This window comes from Ochotona princeps, chromosome 15 (genome assembly GCF_030435755.1).
Source record: "Ochotona princeps isolate mOchPri1 chromosome 15, mOchPri1.hap1, whole genome shotgun sequence".
Taxonomy (NCBI): domain Eukaryota; kingdom Metazoa; phylum Chordata; class Mammalia; order Lagomorpha; family Ochotonidae; genus Ochotona; species Ochotona princeps.
The window spans coordinates 50,678,876-50,691,637 of record NC_080846.1 but is presented as its reverse complement, the minus strand read 5'-3'; the positions used below and the strand labels follow the sequence as shown (position 1 = coordinate 50,691,637).

General features: G+C 47.6%; 1 protein-coding gene across 1 annotated transcript; it reads left to right on the top strand.

The window, feature by feature from the left end:
• The first annotated feature begins 6,224 nt into the window (after window positions 1-6,224).
• Window positions 6,225-9,090, top strand: PRR13 (proline rich 13). The gene is made up of 4 exons (XM_058673634.1): window positions 6,225-6,332; window positions 6,761-6,801; window positions 7,068-7,420; window positions 8,855-9,090. Exons 2-4 carry the CDS (start codon window positions 6,783-6,785, stop codon window positions 8,894-8,896), a joined length of 414 nt encoding a protein of 137 aa, XP_058529617.1. The 5' UTR covers window positions 6,225-6,332; window positions 6,761-6,782; the 3' UTR covers window positions 8,897-9,090.
• The last annotated feature ends 3,672 nt before the right edge of the window (window positions 9,091-12,762 follow it).

The following is a 12,762-nucleotide window of genomic DNA, read 5'->3' as shown; positions in this document are numbered from 1 at the left end:
TGCACCCACACAGGAGACAGAAGAAGCTCCTGGCTTCAGATCGACTCAGCTCCGACCATTGCAGCCACTTGGGGAGGGAGTCAATGGACAGAAGAGCTTTTTCTCTGTCTCTCTTTCTCTCTGTGAATCTGCCTTTTAAATAAAAATAAATCTTTAAGAAAAAAAAGGACAAATATGTGAAATGTCATGTACATAGTTATTCGTTTCAACATTGTTTTGAATTGCAGAAGTTTGGAACTAGCATAAAGGCCATTGATAGAGATCAGTCAAGTCAGTGATTGCATATCCTACAAAAGAATAAAATGCAATTGTAAAAGACTAAGCGGACACACATATAGAAAGATCCCTAGGATGTAGTATGGGAAGGAAACTGCAAGACCTTGAATAATTTGTGGCTTTGCTATTGAAAATGTAGTATGAAGGTGAAAGATTGTCCTAGTGGTTAACTCATCGGTGAGGACACCTTTCCTCCGAATCAGCGTCCTTGGGTTTGATCTCTGGCTTCAGCCTCCTGCTGAAATGGATTTTGGCTCAAGGGCTTGGATTGTTGCCAAGCACACAGGCGTGCCTGACTGCTGGCCTCAGTCCAGTCCAGGGCTGGCCACTGTGGGAATTAGGGGGGTAAACCGACCGATGGAGACTCTATTTCTTTACCTATCTGTCTCTCTCCCAGTACTTTTCAAAAAAAAAGAAGTTTGAATTTATTAAAAGAAAGGTAGGTGTCAATTTTTACTTATCTGAGCATACATGAACAATGGAAATGTGTGTGTGTGTGTATGGATAACTGGAGCATGCGGGCTGGGGAAGGCTAGATAAAAGAAAAGAGTGGAAAAGAGACCTCACTTTTTGTATTTCCATCTTTTTTGGCTTTTAAATTATGTGGACTGGGGGCCCAGCGGCTTGGCCTAGCGGCTAAAGTCCTCACCTTGAAAGCCCGGGATCCCATATGGGCGCCGGTTCTAATCCCAGCAGCTCCACTTCCCATCCAGCTCCCTGCTTGTGGCCTGGGAAAGCAGTCGAGGACGGCCAAAGCCTTGGGACTCTGCACCCGTGTGGGAGACCTGGAGGAGGTTCCTGGTTCCTGGCTTTGGATCGGCGCAGCACCGGCTGTTGCGGCTCACTTGGGGAGTGAATCATCTGATGGAAAGATCTTCCTCTCTGTCTCTCCTCCTCTCTGTATATCTGACTGTAATAAAATAAATAAATCTTTAAAAAATTATGTGTACTGGGACCAGCATTGTGGTACAGCCTGAATCACATATAGGTACCAATTCAAGCCATAGCTGCTCTGTTTCTAATCCAATTTGCTGCTAATATGCCTGGGAAAACAACACAGGATGGCCCAAAGCCGTGGGCCGCTGTACCCATGTGGGAGACCTAGAAGAATTTCCTGCCTCCTGACTTTGGATCAGCTCAGCTCAGCTGTTGTGTAGCCACTTGGTGAGTGAACTAGCAAATGGAAGATCTTTCTCTGTCTCTCCTTCTCTCTGTAAATCTGCCTTTCAAATAAAAATAAAGCAAGTCTTTAAAAAAAAAAGATAAAGAGCTCATCATGAACTGTAAGATCTGATTGTTATCCTCTGGAATGATGTTAGTCAAAGGCCAGTAGAAGTTGGAAGCCTTGGGCCTGGCAAAATAGCCTAGTGGCAAAAGTCCTCGCCTTGCATGTGCTGGGTTTCCCTTATGGGTACCAGTTCATTTCCTGGTAGCCCTACTTCCCATCCAGCTCTTTGCTTTTGGCCTAGGAAAGCAATAGAGGATGGGCCAAAGCCTTGGGACCCTATGGGATACCAATGCTCGCAGGTGGAAAATTAGCCAATTGAGCCATCGCACTAGCCCCAGCAAGCAATGATTTTGAGCCATCACCACTCACTAGCTCCCAAGGTTTGTATTAACAGGAAGCTGAAATCCTGGAGCTTAGTATTAAACCTAAAGCATTCTGATATGGGGCATTGGCTTTTTATCTACTGGCTCACATGCTCACCCCAAGGGCAGCCTCACCCTGGGGAGAATGAACCCACTCCGTTGAGAAAGACATAAATGTCTGTGAAAGGCACCACCTCTCCACACTATCGTACGCCAATCAAATTTCAACCATAGCTTTGCAGGGCACAAACCATATTCAAACACAACCCTGATTAATGTATAATCGAAAAGCAGGGCGGTATTCAGTACTTGCTTCACAAAAAGGAGCTGCCATACAAGGTAGTATAGATGGACTTGAAAACAAGATGTTGAATGAAGAATTCAGATAGCAGAGACCAAGTGTTATGTGAGCTCATTGATAGGGAACTCTAGAATGGGTAAATCAATGGAACGTTGTTAGTGGTTGTTTGGGGACTAGGCGGCTTAGGGTAGAGGTGGGAGAAGAGTGGAGGTTGATTGCTAATAGACATTGGGATTTCCTCCATTGGGAATGAACCTTTGCTAAAATTAGGTGATGGATGGAGTCAGCATTACAGCAAGGTAGTTTAAGCCTCAGATTTTGGCACCATTGTCCCTTGTGGGCACTGGTTTAAGACTTGACTGCTCCACTTCCAACCTACCTCCCTGCTCATGCACCTGGGAAAGCAGGGGAAGACGGCGCAAGTGCTTGGGCCCCTGTATCCATGTGGGAGACTTAGAAGAAACTCCCAGCTTTGACCTGGCACAGTCCCAGCTATTGCATCCATTTTGGGAATGAGCCAACAAATAGAAGTTTTTTCTCTTCCTGTTTTTTCCCCTATTGTAACCCTGCCTTTCAAATAAAAAAAAAATCTTTAGATAATAAATATTATTATTATTATTTATTAAAGATTTGCTTTTGTTGAAAAGACAAATCAATTTACAGAGAGAAGGAGAGACAGAGAGAAAGATCTTCCACCTCTAGTTCACTGCCCAAATGGCTGCAGTGGTCAGAGCTGAGCCAACCAAAGCCAGGAGCCCGAGCTAGGAGCTTCTACTCGGTTTCACACATGATGCAGGGTCCCAAGGCTTTGGGCCATCCTCCACTACTTTCAAAGGCACAAGGAGGGAGCTGGATGGGAAATGGAGTAGCTGGGGCATGAAACACTACCCATATCAGATACCAGAGCTTGCAAGGCGAGGATTGAGCCATTGAGCCATCATGCCAGAAGAAGCTCCTGTCTCCTGGTGCAGTTCTGGCCATTGTGTCCGTGTAGCGAGTGAACCAGTGGATGGAAGATGTTTGTCTCTCCTTCTCTCCAGAAATCTGATCTGCCTTTCCAATAAAAATTAATTGTAAAAGCTTTAATTAAAAAATGTTTTAATGTATCTGAAAGGGAAAGAGAGAGAATACTCTCAAATGTCCACGACAATTGTGTCTAGGCTGGGCTCCAGTGGGAGACAGGAACTCAATCCAGGTCCCCCACAGCAGTGACAGGGACTCAAGCAGCTGAGTCAGCATCACTTCCTCTCTAAGTCAACATTAGCAAGCGGCTGGTGTCAGCTGACAGAGCAGGGTATTGAATACAGGCCTTCTGAGGTGGGATGTGGGCGTCCTAACTGACATCTAATCACTAAGCTAAGCACTGCCCTATGATCCATTTCTTTTTTTTTTTTTAAAGATCTATTTTATTTTTATTACAAAGTCAGATGTACTGAGAGGAGGAGAGACAGAGAGGAAGTGGAGCCACCGGGATCAGAACCAGCGGCCACATGGGACCAAGGCGAGGACCCCAGCCACTAGGCCACGGTGCTGAGCCCCTTATGACCCATTTCTAAGTGTGGGTGTGTGAGTCTATATATGCTCATGAAGTCATTTGTTAATTGTATTGCTATGATACTGAGCCTCTATACCATGCCTTAAAACAAAAAGAGAGAGATTTATTTTTATTTGAAAGGCAGAGTTACAGAGAGCAGAGACAGGAGCGGGAGATCTTTTACCCGCTTGTTGATTCCCTAGATAGCTGTGGTAGATGGGGCTGTGTCAGGCCCGAGCCAGGAGCCTGGAACTTGTTGTGAGTGCAGCACTTGGGCCATCCTGCACTACATTCTCAGATACATTTGCAGGGAGCTATATCAGAAGTGGAGCAGCTTGAGTGGGGAGTCCAGAACGCTGGCTTAATTGGCTAACCCTCTACGGATGTGTGCCCTGGTTCTTCCACTTCCCATCCAGCTCCCTGTTATGGCCTGGGAAGGCAGCAGAGGATGGCCCAAAGCCTTGGGACCTTGCACTCGCATGGGTGATCCAGAAGAATCAGGAGATCCTGGCTCTTGGCTTTGGATCAGCTCAGCTCCAGCTGTTGTGGCCGTTTGAGGAGTTAACCAGTAGATGGAAGATCTTTCTTTCTGTCTCTCCTCTCTATAAATCTGCCTTTCAAATAAAAATAAATAAATCTTTAAAAGAGGAAGAAAGAGAAGGAGGAGGAAGAAGAGGAAGAGAAGTAGAACAGCCAGAACATGAACCGGCATCCATATAGGATGCTGGTGCTGCAGGTGGAAGCTTATCCTACTACTCCACTGTGCCTCTGATATACATATACACATGCTAGATGTTATCAGGTCTTAGTTTCTCACAATCTGGCAGTCTTCCTCTCTCTCTCTCTCTCTCTCTCTTTAAGATTTATTTATTTTTATTGGAAAGTCAGATTTACAGAGAGAAGGAGAGACAGACAGAAAGATCGTCTGTCTGCTGGTTCACTTTCCAAGTGACCGCAGTGGTTGGAGCTGAGCCAGTCTGGAGCCAGGAGCTTCTTCTGGATCTCCCACATGGGTGTAGGGTTCCAAGGCTTTGGGCCGTCCTCGACTCCACAAGCAGGGAGCTGGATGGGAAGTGTAGCAATTAGGGTATGAATCGGCACCCATATGGGGTCCTGGCATGTTCAAGGCAAGGATTTAGTCAATAGGCTATCACATTGTGTCCAGTCTCCCGCTCTTAAGTTAAAGTTTGGTTACCCTAATTTCATGGTTGCAAGCTCACTGTTAACTGAAGACTGACTCTTGGAATGGAGGAGTCCTGTTTGGGTCCTGGGTTAGAAGACCGAGTTATTCCAGCTGACACACGTTTAACATGTTTATGTCAGGATGTGACCTGAAGCCTTTGGAACTCCAGACTCCGAGTACACCAGCTATCAGTCACCTACTGGTGACCCCTGGACTGACATCACGAAGGTTCCTAAAAGAAGGGGCCAGCTCCCGGTGAAGCGCTGGCCAAACTGGTGGTGCCGACTTGGCCCCACCCTGGCTTTGGTGTCCATGTGGGAAGTAAATCACCAATGGAAGATCTCTCTCTCTCTGTAATTCTGCCTTTCACAAAAATAAAATAAATCTTAAAAAAAAAACTTTTAAAAATATAACTTTCCTAAGGCTGATTAAAGAGTTGCAGAACAACTAGTGGGCCTGTGCAACACTAATCTCTCAACCCCAACCTGACTTTTTTTTTTTAAGATTTATTCTTATTTTCATTGGAAAATCAGATATACAGAGGAGGAGGGACAGAGAGGCAGATCTCCTGTTCTTGATTCACTCCCCAAGTGACCTCCGACCACCCACTTGACTTAAGTTTCCCATTCCTGGAGTTAAAGCCACAGCCGCCTGGGCGCGTTGCTTTGCAAAGCCAAAAATCACCCCAGGCATCATCAGTCATGGGCCAAATTGGTCAAGACCAAGACTTTCCAGGTTGTGAGATATGCAACAGTTTGAGGGTGGAGGGTCGGGAGTGCAGGAAAAGCCATTGCAGTAATGGATGATGGTGCGTTGGAGGCAGAGGAGAAGACAGAAAGGGAGGTCTTTCATATCTGTGCAGGGGACGAATGTATACTGGGTGGTGTTGGCTTGGGGTGGGGGAGGAGGAGAAAGATGAAGCAGAGAATGGATCAAGGCTTGATCCAGCTTTCTGATTTAGACCAACTCATCGGAAGTGAGAGTCATGCCACTGAGATGAATCACGAGAGTTATTAGGAAATCTGTTATCTCCAGCAAGACTGTTTCTTGGCTTCCCGCGGAGGATTAAGAGGGCAGTAGCAGGAGGAACTATGGGCCTCGCTGTTTCGGGGCGTTTCCCTGGAGCTCTGTGTGTGTGTACCCCTGTGTTGACAACGCTTATCGCGTTGTAATCATCGTAGGAACAGGGAGCTCAGCTCCGGACTTTGCTCGGGGCACGGCTCCGCCCCCTGCCCCACCCACAGGCTTCCGGGAGTCACCGCTTCCTTATGGCACAGGCCGATATCAGTGATGGACAGGTGCGCTCTCCAATCTTCAGGCCGGGTGGACGCGCAGCTACCAATTAGGTGCTCACAGAGGCGGTTCCAAGAAGTATTGATTAGGGGTGACAAGGAAGGGAGAACCGAGATTGGGAAGGAGGCGACTCGAGTGTGGTCGGCGGTGGTAAGGTGACGGGGCACCTGGAGCTTTTCTAATTTACTTGTCTCATTCGTGGGTCGCGAGGTTCCCTGCGCAGCTGAGAACTGGGATCTGCATTTTTCTCTTCTGTGTATTGGAAGAGGGGTGTGACGTTTTCGAACTAACTTCTGGTGTGAAGCAGTTGAGGGTCTCGGGGAAGGGAGCTTGGGGGGCGGCCGGTCCTTTGTGGCCCCCGGTTGATTAGGACTCTCCGGAGGGGAGAGGAGTGCGGACTCTGTCTTCTTCGGAGGAGCCAAGGTCACCACGGGGCGAGGACGGGGCTGTGCCTAGAGAAGTGGGAATAAAGGGGGTCTTTCCTTAGTTGGAGTGCGTGCTGGATTGCTAAGTGGGAGAGACTCCGGTGGGCCGGAGAGGTTGGGGTCTGAGCGTATTTTTGCCTTGTTTCTTTACTCGTTAGGTTGCGGGTAACGCCTGAAAACATGTGGAATCCCAACTCGGGTATGTGTTTTTGTTGTTGTTGGATTTTTGGGGTGCTCGTGGTATCTTCTGCCTTGTATGGAGAACTTTCCCTGTCGGTTTTCCCCATCCCCACCCCCGCCTTTCCGCATTCAGTCTTCCCTGGCTCCCCACCCCTCCTTTCTCTTTCCTGCTGTTTTCATTTTTGTGGCGTGACAAAGCTGAGATTTCTTTCCTCGTGTGGTGGTTTTGTTATCAGATGCTCTGGGCAGTTCTAATGTTTGCTTATTTTCTGGTTCTTCCACCAGGACAACCAGGGCCAAATCAATACCCTCCCCCAGCCGGCTGCTACCCGGGAGGTCCCAATCCACCACCCCCCTGCAATCCGGCTTTTCCTCCGGGTCCCCATCCCCCTCCAGGACCTCCCCACTGCAATCCAGCTTTCCCCCCAGGTGGGCCTCATCCTCCTCATCATCCTCCTCATCATCATCCTGTGCCACAGCCAGGATGTCCAGGCTGCCATCCTCCAGGTCCCCACCCTGCTCCCTACCCGCCTGGCCCCGGCATGCCTCCTGGGCCAGGAATGGTGATGGATAAGAAGATGCGCAAGAAAATGAAGAAAGCTCACAAGAAGGCACACAAACACCACAAACATGGCAAGGTCAGTGCCCAACCCACCTGGGATTTAGGGGGAGTCAGTCTGTGGATGGCAGAGGTGGCCCTTATTGGGGGTCTAGGCTGTGGTTCTTCCTTTCTGGAAAGTATTTCCTTTATTTTATTCAATTTCTATTTTATTATTATTTTATGATACAGTTCCATAGCACCTGGGATTTCCCTTTTCCCCTCCCCAAATCCCCCTCTCACTGAGTTCCCCTATATCATTACTATAGTGTAGTTCTTCACTGTAAAGTGTTTCTACTGGGAAGAATTGAACTATCTTGAAATACAAGGGGGCGTCCAGAAGTTTCTGGGAAGATGGAGTTAAAAATGCGATTTAGTACAGAAATTTTTGAAACCCACGCATTTCCTCCTTGCCTCTCCCCCACTCCAGCCCCCGTGATACATTACCTGCCATGAACCTTTTGAGAAAGCCTGCATTTTAGGGCCCTTCTCATCTGGAAGGAGCAGTAGACTCCTGTCTGCTTTGAGCTCTCCCGAAACTTTCTCCCTTCCCTACCTCTCAGGTGTGGTTTGCGGAAGTCGGACACACCCAGTGAAGCCATTCTGAATGTGTCTTTATAGGGACAGCCCTGGAACAGTCTTCTATAATAATTAACAGGATCTTCTGGCCCTAGATGGCTGAGTGTTAATTGCAGCAGACTCAGCCAGGGGAACCTGAGGGCCTGAGCAGCCCTGGTTCAGCTGTCCACAAAGCCCGGGGCTAAGGGCGGTCATACTCCACTGCAAGGCCAGGTATCTTCCTTGTAAGGGAGTGTCAATGAACAGGGCTTAAGGACTGCTGTGTGAGGATTTAAACTTCCCCTGGATTTTGAGCAGAACTTTGTTTACATTTTCCTGTCCCCTTGTATCCCTCGCCCTGCCCCTCCCCCTCCTGTCTATTTACTTTGTGGGTTTCTCTAATCCTGAAAGTCTGAAGTTTTGATAGTTGGGAGTGTGCATGTAAGCCTTCACTCCGGACTTGCCACTTGCTCTGGTGGGTACTGATGGAGGAGGGCAAGCATCCACAGCTGCTGTCTCTACCCTCTTCTCAGAGTCATGGAATCTAGTTAGCATCCTAGCTCAGTAGGGACTTAACAGGCTACTCCACAATAAGCATTTGGGAGATAATGTGCCTGTGCCCTGAATTTCCCCCTCGCCAAAGCACTGGCTCAGGTAAGGAAAGTTGGTTACTTTCATGAGAAAAGCCGTATGTCTGTCAAAATCTGTGCAGTGAGACAGGAGGGTTTAATCCGTTCGTATAGGCTCAGTGTTGAAGGAAACCCTTTCATTTGTTGTTTAAGCCTAGTGCAGGAATCCGCACCTTCTTCCTGAAGCGGAAACCAGGAGGACTTGGCGGGAAGGGAGGGGCGCCACAAAGAGCCGTCCTGAGGCTGTTTGGATCTGATGCTGTCTCCTTTCCCCTCTCCCCTTGCAGCACTCCTCCTCCTCCTCCTCCTCCAGCAGTGATTCTGACTGAATGCAGGGCCCGGACCCTCCCCTCAAGCCTCACCAGTTCTGCTCTCCCGCCAAGCTTCAGATGCCATGTTGTCCTGGGCTCCATAGCCCCGGGTCCTGCACCCCCGCAACCCACCCCGCCTGAGCCTTTCTTTACCCTGCTGTTCCGGGCCCCCGACTGCCTAGGGAAAAAAACAGGAAGAAGATCGACAAGGGCTAAGCAAAGGCCGACTTATGACTGCTGGTCTAGATTTTAAGAGCTGAAGAGGGTTTTTTTGTTTTGTTTTGTTTTGTTTTTGCTTAATCAGGGGAACTGTTTTCTGAAGATATTGAGCTAAATGCTGAAGACAAGTTTAAGATCTGAAACGTGATTTTTTTTTTTCTCTGTAATACTTGTGATTGTGGGTTTGTGGACACTCTGACTCTGGAGAATAATCTGTACATTTGTTCTGATGGTGGCAGAGATGTTTGCCAGCAGGCCTTTCAATTGATTGCACCGACCACGAGGCTGCTGGGAAGTTCAGGGTCATTTGGTTAATGAACTTTGAGTGCTATTTTGGAACAGAATCTCACTCCGTAGTGAAAGCTGCTGTCTCTGATCTTTTTGTTTCACACTTCTGGGTCCAAATAAAGCCATTTCTCCTGGTTTCTGTTCATCTGTGCCATACCTTAGTTGGGCCCACCAAATTCTACTCCTTTTGCTACCCTTTTGCAAAGCCTTTAGTTTTTTTTTTTTTTTATTTGAAAGGCAGAGAGGTGGAGAAAGTTACCGTTTGCCACTTAATTGCCCACATGCCTGCAGTGACCTAGGCTGGTCCACGCCCAAGCTGGGAGCCAGGAACTCAATCACATCTCCCAAGTGGGTGGCAACAATGCAGCCGCTTGAGCTGTCACCTGCTCCTTCACAGTGCCAGTTCACAGGAAGCTGGAATGGGTGTGGACTGGACATGAAGTCTGATGTGGACTGCAGGTGTTTGAAACATCCGTGTAACTTGACTAGGCCAAAGTGCCTTCCCCCACAGGTCCGTTGAAGTCCATCTATTTAATGTTAAGAAACTAGAACATCATCAAAGAGGACATCAAGCTGTTCCAAGCTTGCTAAAGTGTAAAGAGCCTTCATGATTAATTAGATGAATAGATAGAGACGATTTTCTTATTTTAAAGATTTATTTATTTATATGAAAAGTAGAGCATGGAGGCTGGGGGAGTGGAAGAAGGAGGGAGAAAAAAAATCTTCCATCTGCTCATTCACTTCCCAAATAGCACTAGATCAGGCTGAATCCAAGACCCAAGAACTCCATCCATGGTCCCTTCTGAGGGCAGGGGACTATGATCTGCTGGATACCCAGGAGCATCAGCCAGAAGCTGGATGACAAGCAGAGCAGCTGGGGCTGGCACGGTGTTGTAGTAGGCTAATCCTCCGTCCTCTAGTGCCAATATCCCATATGGACTCCAGTTCCAATCCTAGCTGCTCTGCTTCTGATCTGACCATGTTTATGGCCTGGGAAAGCAGAAAAAGATGACCCAAGTCCTTAGGCCCTTGGATCCATGTGGGAGACCGAGAAACCCCTGGCTCTGGATCTGCTTGACTCAGGCTATTGTAGAAGCAAACCAGCAGATGGAAGATCTCTACCTCTCTGTAAAATCTGTATCTCAAATGAAAAACATTTTTTTAAATATTTATTTTTATTGGAAAGGCAGATATATAGAGAGGAGGAGAGACAGAGAGGACAATCTTCTGATGATTCGCTCCCCAAGCGGCTGCAACGGCTGGAACTGAGCCAATTTGAAGATAGGATCCTCTTCTGGATCTCCCACACGGGTGCAGGAACCCAAAGCTTCGGACCGCCCTTGACTGCTTTACCAGTCCACAAGCAGGGAGCTGGAACGGAAGCGGAGGTGCCGGGATTAAACTGGTGCCCATATGGGATTCCCGCACGTTCAAGGAGAGGACTTTAACCGCTACACTATTGTGCCAGGCCCTGAAAATATTTTGAAAGAAAAAAAAAAAAAGCAACCAGAGCAACTGGGACTCAGCCCAGCATTCTGATAGAGGCTGCTAGCAGTGCTACAAACTGCCAGGTGCATTTCAATTTTTTTTAATAATTTATATTGGAAAGTCAGACTGAGAGAAAGATCTTCCATCCACTGGTTAACTCCTCAAGTGGCCTCAATGGCCAGAGCTGAGCTGATTCGAAGCCAGGAGCTTTTTCCAGGTCACCCACATGAGTGCAGGATCCCAGGCTTTGGGCCATCCTACATTGCTTTCCCAGGCCACAAGCAGGGAAGTGAAAGGCAAGTGGAACAGCCTGGACACATGCGGGTGTCCATATGGGATCCTGGCACGTGCAAGGCAAGGACTTCAGCCACTATGAGCACCATATCAGGCCTGCAACTTTTTTTTTTTCAAACTTGTTAATAAAGGTTCTCAAGCCTGGATCCCAGGAGCCATGAGACAGGAATTTTGGAGTTTGACCCAAATCTATTCATTAAGATTTTGTAAGACCTGGTACAATGACTCAAGGCTGAATCCTCAATAGTATGGGCAATAGTGTATGTCCCAGCTGCTCCACTTCCCATCCAGCTCCCTGCTTGTGGCCTGGGAAAGCAGTCAAGGGCGGCCCAAAGTCTTGGGACCCTGCACCCACATGGGAGACCCAGAAGAAGCTCCTGGTTCCTGGCTTCAGATCGGTTCAGCACCTGCCATTGCAGCCACTTAGGGAGTGAACCAGTGGGTGGAAGATTTTTCTATCTATCCTCTCTGTAAATCCGCCTTTCCAATAAAAATGTTGAATCTTTAAAAATAAGTAAATAGGAGGCCTGGTGCTGTGGCCTAGCGGCTCAAGTCCTCACCTTGAATACCCTGGGATCCCATATGGGCGCCAGTTCTAGTCCCGACACCCCCGTTTCCCATCCAGCTCCCTGCTTGTGGCCTGGAAAAGCAGTCAAGGATGGCCCAAAACCTTGGGACCCTGCACCCGCTTGGGAGATAAGGAGGAGGTTCTGGGCTCCTGGTTTCGGATTGGTGCAGCACCGGCCGTCGCTGTCACTTGGAGCGTGAATCATCGGATGGAAGATCTTTCTCTCTGTCTCACCTCCTCTCTGTATATCTGACTTTGCAATAAAAATAAATAAATCTTTGAAAAAATAGGTAAATAATGCATCTTTGAAAAGCCAACACCATGACGTAGTAGGTTAAGCCTCTACCTCTACACAGTAGGTGATGCCAACATCCCATATAGATGCCAGTTTGAGTCCCAGCTGTTCCACTTCCTGATGTGCTACGGAAGGCAGTGAAAGATGGCCCAGGTCCTTGGGCCCCAGCACCCATGTGCGAGATCTGGAGGAAGTTCCAGGCTCTGGCTCCAAACCAGCCCAGTTCCGTGGCCATTGCTGCCATCTGGGGAGCTCTGCAAAACTGCCATTTGTTTGTTTATTTATTTATTTATTTATTTATCTATCTATTTATTTATTTAAAAAAGATTTATTTTCATTTGAAAAGCAGATTTTAGAGAGAAGAGGTAGAGAGAGGTTTTCCCTCCACTGGCTCGTTCCCCAGATAGCTGCAGTAGCCAGAACTGAACTGATATGAAGCCAGGAGCCTCTTCTGGGTCTCTCATGTGGGTACAGGGATCCTGGCACTTGGACCATCTCCCAGTGCTTTCCTAGGCTATATATATATATATATATATATATATATATATATATATATATATATGATGCTAGATATATATGTGATTATATATGATGCTATGATGCTGGGACATGAACCAGTGCCCATATTGGATGCTGGCACCACAGGGTGGAGGGTTTGCCTGTTGAGCTACTGTGCCAACATCTGTAAAACTATATTTACAAAATAAATTGTTTTTATTTGAAAGGCAAATT